General features: G+C 40.2%; 2 protein-coding genes and 1 long non-coding RNA gene across 5 annotated transcripts in view; 1 reads left to right on the plus strand and 2 right to left on the minus strand.

The window, feature by feature from the left end:
• The window catches only part of LOC105674737 (serine-rich adhesin for platelets-like), a 41,792-nt gene extending 32,474 nt beyond the window's left edge, over nucleotides 1–9,318 (plus strand). For both annotated transcript variants that reach the window (XM_012371251.2, XM_067357029.1), the window contains one exon: nucleotides 4,680–9,318. In XM_012371251.2, coding sequence (XP_012226674.2) covers nucleotides 4,796–7,165 — 2,370 coding nt within the window. In that variant the 5' untranslated portion in view covers nucleotides 4,680–4,795 and the 3' untranslated portion in view covers nucleotides 7,166–9,318. The remainder of the gene's footprint in view (nucleotides 1–4,679) is intronic.
• The window catches only part of LOC105674746 (uncharacterized), a 282,873-nt gene that overhangs the window by 13,424 nt on the left and 258,288 nt on the right, over nucleotides 1–11,161 (minus strand). The gene's annotated exons all lie outside the window — the stretch shown is intronic.
• On the minus strand, nucleotides 9,991–11,127 carry Mrm2 (Mitochondrial rRNA methyltransferase 2). 2 transcript variants are annotated; one of them, XM_012371267.2, is made up of 2 exons: nucleotides 10,972–11,127; nucleotides 9,991–10,886 (listed from the first exon to the last, which is right to left on the minus strand). In XM_012371267.2, the coding sequence occupies exon 2, from the start codon at nucleotides 10,851–10,853 to the stop codon at nucleotides 10,113–10,115; it is 741 nt and encodes a 246-aa protein (XP_012226690.1). In that variant the 5' UTR covers nucleotides 10,854–10,886; nucleotides 10,972–11,127; the 3' UTR covers nucleotides 9,991–10,112. The 2 variants fall into 2 exon arrangements, with proteins under 2 accessions (XP_012226690.1, XP_012226691.1); XM_012371268.2 differs by having other exon boundaries at nucleotides 9,991–10,833; nucleotides 10,972–11,123.

Genomic DNA, 11,161 nt, shown 5'->3' on the forward strand with positions numbered 1-11,161 from the left:
AGAACGTCACATTGAAACGAACTTTCTAAAAAATTAAGTATAGTAGAAGCGATCACGTTAATTATAATCTCTTAAACGTTGGAGCATAATTAAAGGCTTTTCCGAGCATTTCTCTCTATTCTTCTCTTTTCCACCTCTCTTCTCCACCCTTTTCGTCGAAAGTGACGACCTTATCGGAGAAAGCTTCCGAACGCTCGACAGTTGGTACACGAGCAATAAAAGTCGCTGGTCAATGACAAACGCGGATAACGAATCACGATCGCATGTTCGTATAGGAGATACTCTCGCCATCGGCTATCAGTAAAACGGCTTTTAAATGTCCACTGGAACGTACAATCATTACTGAAGCATTCACCGCTTGTGCTTTGGTAAAATACGCTTAATAGAAACTTTCTCGGTGAGTCAAACAATCGTCGTTTTTATTACGTTACATGCTCGAAATTGAACTGTGATCTTTGCACGAAAATGTATTCAGAAAGGTTATCAAAGGATACAACGCGCAATGCGCGAGTGATGAATGTATAATCTTAAAATGACCACGTTTATAAAACGCAATAAAATAAAGAAAAAATTAATCTCCACCAAAATAATTAGTGATATTTATATATATTTTATAAGCATACGCCTTTAATAAAATTATCTCTAACAAGAACTAATCGAGTATAAATATTGTCCCGTCATCTCTTCTCACATTTTATATCCGATACTTCGTATAATATTTCCATTCGTAATCGCCGGAAGTCATTCATTAATATACGGGAATTAAGATCTCATTAGCTTTTAATCTATTAGAACTGTGTCGATACAAAGTAGCGTTAAAGAAAAAGGAAAGCGAAGGAAGAAGATAATTTGTATGTGCGCAGCAACGAAGAATTCTCGAAAGCTGATTCTTGAAAAAGAATCTCGTCTCTTTCTTGTGTCGAGAGAGTTTGTGCGGCAGAGTTCGACATTATTAGGTCGTATCTCATACGTTTCGTTCTTTATATATAAAAGCACGTATTTTTTGTGAGATAACGCGCTCCCGAGATCCTTCGAGGCGTTACGACGTATAAAGTGTCACTTTACATCACTGTTAATTCTCTTGCTGACCTCGAGCGATCATCGTGTCCGGCAAGCATCAAATTTTAGCTATACTATATTTATTTTATCCCGTTCGCGCACATCTTTAAATTCAGCTGAATTACGTACGCGCGTTTATTTGCGCCGTGTAATATTAAACGCGATATTCTTTTACATTCTTTTTATTTTCTTTTTCGAATGCGCACACTTTTTGTTTAGTCAGCACGCACAATCGTCGGAAGATTGAACTTTATTCGAGTGCTTATCTCCTTTGATCTTTCGCAAAATTAAAAGAATTGCCGTGTGCCGAATAAAAAGGCTATAAAGTAAAAATCTGGCGTAAAGATGCTTCTTCGAGTAATATTTTACTCGTTTATTTCTCTGATTTATTTTTATTAGTCTTTTAAGACATAATTTTTCAGGACTTGTCTTATTAATATCGTCACACATGAGTGTGCAATATGTCACGGCGTTTTATTAGCATAAAATACATTGAATAACCAATTTACCGATTATAGTTGAAATAGGCTATAAAGGATAAGTATCCTAGTTTAGCGATCCTACTACGATCGGCTGCGAACATTAATCAAGCGCCCTTATGCCTCTAACAACTCTTAATAGAGACGCTTCCACATGCTTACACTGCGTCGCGCGGGATAGGGTCGTTCCGAATGAAGGATCGCGCCGATATCTCGCGACGGCGATATCTTGGGAGGCACGTAGAGATACTTAGTTAGTGTTCTCACATAAATCATACACCTCCTTTCTCCATTCCGCCGTGCCGGCGTGCCGTGTCCGCACGCGATAACGATTATCGATGCTTCATGTTCGAAATATTCGCAGTCCTCGTCTCACCGCTCCGTCCCGCGCTCCTATTTTTCCAACGTATCGCCGATAGCGGCGATCACCGATACCAAGTGTTAATTCAACTCGGATTGTCAATATCATGTCGCGCGGAAAATCGCATTTTCCGTCGCCGAGCGAAATTATTGCACCGATATACTCGTAAACGGGAAAAGCCAGACGACAGCGCTTCCTGCCACGGTCTGACATTTACTTCGATGTTAGCGCATCGACTTTCGTTGATTGGAAAGGCTGATAAATACGGTCGTACGAAAAATATTCAATCTCCTCCGTCATTACACGCGTTTTATTTATGACATCAATTTCAGAACCGCAGGATGCGCTGAACTTTTTGGAATGGTAACGGGCTTGGCCGCAGGAAACTATATTTTATTTTTGCATCGAAGCATGCTTATAAATTGAGTCATTTAAATTTAATTTTAAAAAATTTCGCCGATGTGCAGACACATCACCGATCTCAATTTTGAAGTCGCCGCATTTTCTCTAAATTAAAAAAAACTAATAGTTTGTTAATAAACTGTTTAAGCAATGAATTTCTTTCCTTCTGGAAATAAAAAAATAAATTCATAATTTATGATGCTCAATTATTCATAATTGATTAAAATTGATGTATATCAAACGCTGTGATTTACTTCGTTTAGAAGGTTAGAAAGAAAAAAGAATCTGCGATCTCGAGAACTTTCTATTTCGAAGAATTTTTAATTATGTGTTTCACTATAATGATATTTAAAATTATTTAAATCGCTATTTTCTTAAAGCTCCAATTTGCATTATTCAGAAGAAATTACCATCAACAAAAATAGCAAAAGTATTTCACATTCTTCTATATTCTCTGATACATTATATTTAGTTTTATGTGTAAAATGTGTGTGTGTAACACTTATAGAATATATATATATATATATATATATATATATATATATATATATATAAATTGACTTTTAATGACTTTTAATTTTCAAATAACCACATTTACACAATTAAAAAAGATTTAATTACTCAAAATCTCTATCTCGTATGAAAATTTTATAAATAATGACTTTAAAAAGTCATTTTACGTAGTTATTTCAATCTATAATTTTCCAGATTATATATTTATTTAATTCAATGATGTATGAACTATTTTCGAAGAACTATCATTTTTCGTATTAATAGCTAATTAACTGACTTTTTTTCTGCTATTTGAAGAATTTGCTCTAATCTTAAAATCTAAAATGATTCACAATAGAAATTCATAAAGTAAGAGATATGATATTTTGCGACTTCTCTTGTGGAACATCGTAAAGTGTCTACCACTGTTTGCTCCTGTTATTGCTACTGAAAATAGAAGGCGAAAAGACCCTTAAGTCCCGCGTATATTCCACGAGACGACACGTAAACGATCGGGAAGTCGATCCTCGTATTTGTACGTCTTATTCACGGAGCAGACATAATCCCGGCGTGCCTACGTAACGGTAAAAACAGATCGGCGTGCATTCACTTTTCCTCGCTGTATGTACACACATTCGCAAACGCGCATTATCCAGCCGCGTACGCATATGAGGCACGCACTTTGCAGCACGCCTTTTAAGAATATATGTGAGCAATAGTCAATACACAGTAACAAACCGACACATATCGTACTTTTTGTATCTCGACAAATAATGCATCTTGCAATATATATTTCATTATTTTTTAATATTTTTAAAAGGCTTTAAAAGCGCACGAGATATAAAAACAATTGAAGAGAGGGAAATCAAATATGAGTTCCGCTTTTAAAAAGTTTTTTAATAAATATGCAAATCGTAATACAATATTTACCTAAGTAATTTCATAATTTCTAAAATTGATAATAATTAAGATTTTTATTTCCAATTTTTTTATTTGCAAAAATTTTCGGACGGATATAAACGGATTTATACGTGTTAACGGCATCCACGTGTTACTGCAACCATTAGGTTCGCTTGGCGGACATATCTCAGTTACACTTTACTGAGTTTCGTGCGCATTGCTATCACAGTAAACTCGACGATTAATTGGACATTCGGACGGTCAGCTAGGTCGATAAAACCGACAATTGACTTGTGGCACGCATTTGTCATCACACGCGACGTAGGACGTATATCCCGTGATTTATCTATTATGAATACTGTGCATTCTTAAGAGAGTCGAAAACAACTTTCACTTGATAATAATCGAGACTTCTGCTTTTCTACATATTGTGCCATGTCATCATAATTATGATTCATTCAAAGTTCTGTGGAAATATTATTTTCACGCTCCTCGTTAGTTTCTCCGTTCCTAATATTTTCTTATTGTTATCTTTGCAACAAACATATGATGCACCGACTTAATTAGTTCTAATCTATCAATTTATATCACTCGCGGACAGATGACAAAAACATTTCTAGGAGCACTTTAGACGATATCCGAGATGCGTAATATTCTGCGAAACTTCTGAGGAAACTCGCGGCCCTAAATTGCCTCGGAGAAAGATGCATTCGGTGTGCGCTCGCCATCGGCCAAGTGGTGTCCATTAAGATTAGAAACTGGGTTAACGTTGCCCCTAAGACCAACCGTTACTCAAGTGAAAGCCTCAGGCTGAAGTCAATTCATCGTCGTGTTGCGCAAACGTATTACTAATTTCTCCATTCGGCCACTTAAATATTTACCGCGACACACACACACACACACACACACACACGCTTACACACATACATACATATATACATATGCGCATAGCAAGGACTAATTTCATCCTTCCTATTTGTTGGCAGACTGATCCAATGCTTCCAAGGACGAGGGACAGGTGACGAGCGAGATCCAGACGAGCGTCTCTAAAACATCTCGAACTTCCTTAAAAAAAGAAAACTTTATCGGAAACACGACAAAAATGTTGAACCAACGGCGAAGGCATTCTCGATGGAGAATGTTTCTCATTCTCTCAGTGTTCCTCGGATTGATTTGCAATGGCGAACTGGCGCCTACCAGTGTATCAGACTCTTCATCATCATCATCATCGACGTCTCACGCCAAGAGAAAATCGCAGGACATCGGCTCGTTGAGCGACTTCACCTGGCAAGCGTGGATCGTGATGGATCCGCAGGCTGCCGCCCAGTCCGGTATGGACTCCGCCACTATCCTGCGAAAGATAACGCCCAAGAGCGTGTTCATCGCGCCAGCGCTGACGCCCTGTCCCGAGGGCTACAAGACTGACAGTATGAACAGATGCGTGAAGAACGCTTTCAACCTTGACGAAGACGCGCACATCAGTTTCCTGCTGCAACGACTCAACACCATGTACGCCAATCAGGACTTAATTGGCAACAAGGGCAACGAGCAGAAGAAGTCGACCGGGCCGCTGCAGCTCAACATCCCTTTCATACCCAATCCGTTGGCGCAGACCGAGCACGAAGAGATGGCGAGCGATTTGGTCGCGCCGCCGGTTCGCAATCAGACTCAGCCGGAAGACGAGGAGAAGACCAAGTCGCACGCGACAGTGGCGTACGAAGTGAAGAACGATACGACGCTGGACGAGAAGGAGACGACGATTTTTCTTCAGAATTCCAGCACCCCCCATATTGGCAAAGCTGAGGAGAAGTCTGACGCGGTGATTGTGACAACGGAACTCGTCGACCAGACGAACGGCACTGATTTCACGGAGACGGTGAGCTACAAGAAGCCGGTCGAGCCTCTGTTCGACGCTTCAAGCGTGGAGAGACTCGATGAGAGTGATGTTGCAAAAGACGTCATAAAGAATGCTTCGACGACAGATAGAGCGGAGAATTCGACGAAAGCGTCGACCTCAGTCACGCCGCTGTTCTCGCCTACGAAACTGCCAAGTGTGAACGATTCACCGTTAACACAGAACGACAGCGCTCTGTTGTTTACGCAAACCACCAAGGAAATCATCATCAAAGTGCCGGACCCGACACTTTCCGCAAAGGAGACGACAGAAACTCCATTGATCGCGGAAGATGAACGCCGAGATAACGAGACGTACGTGAACAGCGACGCAACGCCGACGAATTGGACATTGAACGAATCGCAAGAGATTTTCTACGAAGACGTGGAATATTTTTCCGGCAGTACAAACGAACCGAACGAAGAAAAGTCGTTAGAAGTGGAAGACGGGGAGATCTTGAAGGCCGGAGAGGCCGGTATGACGATTCCTACGCAAAATGTCGAGCGGCTGCATCGCGATCAGCAGCAGCAACAGAATCGGACAACGGAACAGAAAGAGATGATCGACACGCGCGATCAGATCGTGATCCGTTTTAACGATTCCACGCCTACCAACGACAAGGATGAAGTGGGCAGTAACGTCTCCAGTGAGGTCAGCATCAATGGCGACCTCATTTTGGAGACGACTCTTTTAGATGTAAGCACCGAAAGGCTGCAAGTCACCACTAAGCCGGCGGTCGTGACTCAGAAAATTGTGAAAAATGACGATGGCAATTCCAAAGAATCGTTCGACAGGAATCCTGGCTCTTCTAAACCGAAAGTGGTGTTCCCTCAGGATTCTCACAGCGCGATGTCCACCAGCTTGTACAAACAGGGCGAGAACGTCGAGAGCGAGAGGGCCGAGGAGCTGCAAACCGCACCTTCTTCGCCCAAATCGTTGGTGTTCGACTCTCCGGCGGCAGATCCGATAACTGAAGTCATGAAGGAAGAAACAGATTCGAAAGACAGCGTATTGCGAGAAAGTCCGCAGAATTCCGAGTCGGGCATATATCCAGCAAGCTTCCTCAAGCAGCTCGCGACGAACCTCCGGTTGGCCGGCAACCTCGTGAGGTTTCCCAATGCGAGGCAGCCGGCGCAGCAGAACGGTTACGTGAGGTTCCCGTCCAACGAGGCTAATAGCATACACAGTCCGGGCTACAAGCAGCACTATCCCGCGGACGACCACGGCGCGATCTACGGCGGCGGCAGCAGCACCAAGAGCAGCGTCCCCGTTCTCCAGAAACCAGTTTACTATCTATCAGCGCCGCCGAACTGGAAGCCGGATCGAGCCGATCGCGCGTCGGCGACGGCCGGTGAGAGGCAGAAGCAGAGTCCAGGGCTGCTGGGCTTCTGGAGCAACATGCCGCTGATCCAGGATCCCGCTATGTATTCCTTCGATCAGATCGCGGACGACGACGACGACGACGATCAATCGTTCTTCCCGGCGTCGCGCGGGGTGAGCTTCCACGCGAAAGCGTCGACCGCCGACGACGACAAGGTGTACACGCAGAAACAACGAAGAACGGCGATCGTTGCGTAACTCTATCCTCTCCTAAAAACAACTCTCTGGTGAATTGTGTTTTGGAACTGTGCCAAATGAATCAAGAAGAATTCCAAATCGCGCGAACGTGACTTGCGGACCGTCGCGGTGTTTGGATCGCCACGGACTTTGTTAAAAAAGCCGGATCGACGAAGAGAATTGTTAAAGATATTGTATTCTGTAGCGATTTTTTCTTGTAGAAGCTCATGAATCACACATACTGCTATATGTATCGTGTTTAGTATTTTGCGTCCGGCGAATGTTGAAAGTCGTCTGGAGATTTGACGATCTCATCGCGAAGGAGTGAACAAAAATCTAGGTGTCGCGCTTCCTAGTATTGTTTTCCAGGCTCTTACGTAAAAAAAAAGAGAACAGTCGAGAAAAGCGCGACTCGGTAAGAGCGGATGGGAGTTAATAGAAAAAGCGTACTAACATTTCTTTCGCACGCTCGATATCGCTATCACATTTTGTCGATCGTTAAACTCGTGTCCGGAAAATTTTTTTTCCCATAGAAAACCAATGATTACTATATTGCAACGATCATTTCCAGCAATTTCGCGAAGAATGCATCTGGTAATCGCAGTGCTGCGCAATCGATAGCGATAAGCGTTGGATAGAGAAAGTAGTAAGAAAGTTGCATGCTGGCGCAAGAGATTTGCGCAATCTCGACGACGAAATTTGCTGCACTAATGAAACATGGGCTTTCTCTAACAAAGCTTCAAAGAGAACTGCATCGTGCATTTACACAAAGAAAAGTTGTTAAATGTCGGATGTTCACTTTACAAAATTATTGCGCTTAGCAATAGCAAGATATCGAATATGCGTAAAGAACTGCGTCATTGCTAATAGCAAAGTATTAAAAGAGACAAAATTGTTTGAACTTTGCGCTATCGAATCTCACTGATTAGGCTGATATTTACGAAACAAGCGAAACGTAGATAAGGTCGTATCAGAGTACGCTAAAGTAGACTAGAAAAAACACACTGCCCGAGATAATTTTTTAAGCTTTTTTTACCAATAATTTTTTTATATTTTTTCAATCGCAAAAACTCAATTTTCCGCATTCTCATCGCAACTCCGATTCTATGTACATGTAACAACTGAGATATTTTGCATTATCTACATTTTACATTTTCTCCATTACCAATGCTAATAAAATTGTATGTAATCATTAAGTCTTTAATAAAATTTTATTCGCATTATTTATTATTTGGCAATTCTATTATTTTAATATAAAAGATGTATTTTATAAAACGTACATAAAACAATCATGCATAACATCACATATGCGATGAAAATGCGGAATAATCAATTCTTAAGTGCGAAATATATTATTAAGAAATCCATTATGTATTGAAAAAAATCATTAATTTTACTAAATTTCATACGAAATGTCATTGTTGACTTTTTATTCTCTATACAAGCGAATGAATCGTCATCGGATTCGTCAGTGCTAAAACTAGTTTCTCGAGATAATCATATATAAGCGGCGTTTATGAGCTCGCAAGCGATATACCGAGTTAATCTACTAATGGAGGTGTTATCAAAGCAGACTGATCTTTAGGGTTATTATAGAATAGTAAAAATCACGATTTCCGGTCGTACGAAATCTTGAGAACCGTGCTGTTCTTTTTAGTATAACAAAATACGAATTGTACAATATCAATTTCATACTCATCATTGTAAGATTTGCGAAGAAAGATGTAAGTCGCTTACACGCCTTTCTACACATTCTGAAATAACTGATTTTATAATTCGCATATAACAATTGACGATTTTATAATTTGCATAATACGTGGGCGTGTAATTTCGACGTCTTAGATCTTTTCGTGTCAGATCAATCACAAATTACACCTGCATTGCGTAGCCCACAGCGTAGTATAAGTGTTTTCGGTGTGACCTAATCAATCGTTGTTTCACGTTGATAGCTTCTCAAAGATGATTTAAAATAGCCGTCGAAATCGATAGTCTCCAAATCGGAAAGTTTCGAGAATTTTTGTCGTAATTGCTTTGTCTTTCATTTACGCGTGAAATGATTGTACTTCGATGGAAACGTTATGAACATCGTTGCAATATTAAAACATTTCGGCATTCTAGCTATAATGTGGCATGTAGTAATCAAAAATTAATTAAAAGTTTAAATTTTAATATTATATAGTAATAATACTCTTGAAAATATTTGCATTTTATCCTCTTAAAAGAATTTAAAGTGTATAGTGGAAGTGTCATTGATCAAATTAACAAACATGTAGCTTAATAAATACATCAATTTCATTTTTTTAAGTATAATAATACTTATTAATTTCTATTCATTAAAATTTCCCCATAAATTTTACTCCTCAATTTTAGCGTGCATGTAACATCATAGTTGGAAAGCTGTGACTCTTGCAGCGAGTGTTACTGACATTGGATTTTGCAATGAGCATCGAGACATTTTCGAATCATAGCTCGAGTTATTTTTACGCATGTTTCGCTACGAACGCAACAACGAAACAAGAAGTTTTATAATACTTGACATTGTGTGCGGCCAGTAAGTCTACTGCTCTATGTGCGTTTCAATGTGGTGTGTAATGTCTCTCGTATTATTAAATGTCGGTTCGTGTATATATTAATTTTATTATGGAAGAATGTATATACATAAAGCATAATGTAAGCATAATGTAAGGAGTAAGCGTTAACTGATGCGTATTAATCGTGTAACTGTATTAAATCTTAGTATATTATTTATAGCGAAATATATCGATGTATATTGCATTTGTCGTGTTGTGCAAAGCCGCCTGTTAGATAACAAAGAGTGGAAGGAATTATAAAAGAAAACACGTACCTATAATACCAAAATTATTGTGCTCTTTTATTTACACAACCTGCTCAAAAGTATCCTCGTATCCTATAATAAAAATATTGTACCTAGCGAACAAAAAAGTTATAAAAATAGATATGAATTACATCAGCTTGTCTTGAGACCTTTAAATCCTCTAGCCAGAAAGAATTGTTCGGTGGATTCATTTCTCGTTGCGTCAGGTCTAACTATTTTAACGCTATTGTAAAATTTCAATAAATTTTGCTCAAACTGCTGCGATTTGTCACCATCCCAGACTTTTACAACAAGCGTACCGTCCACTTTACTGATCTGTAGCGCAAATTTTAAAGCAGAGTACGCGAGTAACATTATATTATAGTGGTCCATATGCCTCTCGCCAGACGCGTTTGGAGCCATGTCGGACAAAACGACATCGACCTTGTCTCCTTGCAATAATTTATACAAAGTTTCCTGCGTCTTCGCGGATGTAAAGTCCATATTTCCCAAAGTGGTCGCGCCTTCTATGGGATAAAATGGAAGTTTGTCTATACCATATACTTTGCCCACAGGACCTTCCTTTTTACTGTGTGCATTAGTCAGATTAGTGGCAACTTGAGTCCAACTGCCAGGCGCCGCTCCGCAGTCTATGACAGTCAGACCCGGACTGAGAATCTTAAATCTCTCGTTGATTTCCAGAAGTTTGAATGCACTTCTGCACCTATAATTCTCCTGCTTCGCCTTCTCTACGTAGGGATCACGCAACTGTCTCATTAACCATATCTGTGAGCTGTGTTTCTTGCCTTTCAAGTTTTGTGGCGTCTCCTTCAGCAGCGCGCGGCAAGTATGCACGCTTCTCGTCAGTCGAATGCTTTTGTAAAAAGAATTCATTCCAGCATTACCTTCCTACAGATATAATCTAACCTAAAACGTTGTTCAGCGTAAACACTTGACATCGAGGCTTGTCACAAACTATTTATTTTTCAGTGGTTCCACACAGATTACGCACCATATATTTCCGAGCATGTATGTCGTTCTTGTATACAAATTGGAGCTGACTGGAGGCTAAACGAACGTGATAAATGAACTATTAGTATCATAACGTTACAACTCTGCGCGCATCCATCTTGTTTTACGACGCGCAGCTATCAGCTGATCGACGTCACTCACAGTTGGCACGCGTGAGAACAGTGATGAGT

This window comes from Linepithema humile, chromosome 6 (genome assembly GCF_040581485.1).
Source record: "Linepithema humile isolate Giens D197 chromosome 6, Lhum_UNIL_v1.0, whole genome shotgun sequence".
NCBI lineage: Eukaryota > Metazoa > Arthropoda > Insecta > Hymenoptera > Formicidae > Linepithema > Linepithema humile.

Coding starts and splice junctions, on each gene's coding strand:
- Mrm2 (XM_012371267.2), bottom strand. CDS start 10,853: ATGAATTCTTTTTACAAAAGCATTCGACTGACGAGAAGCGTGCATACT.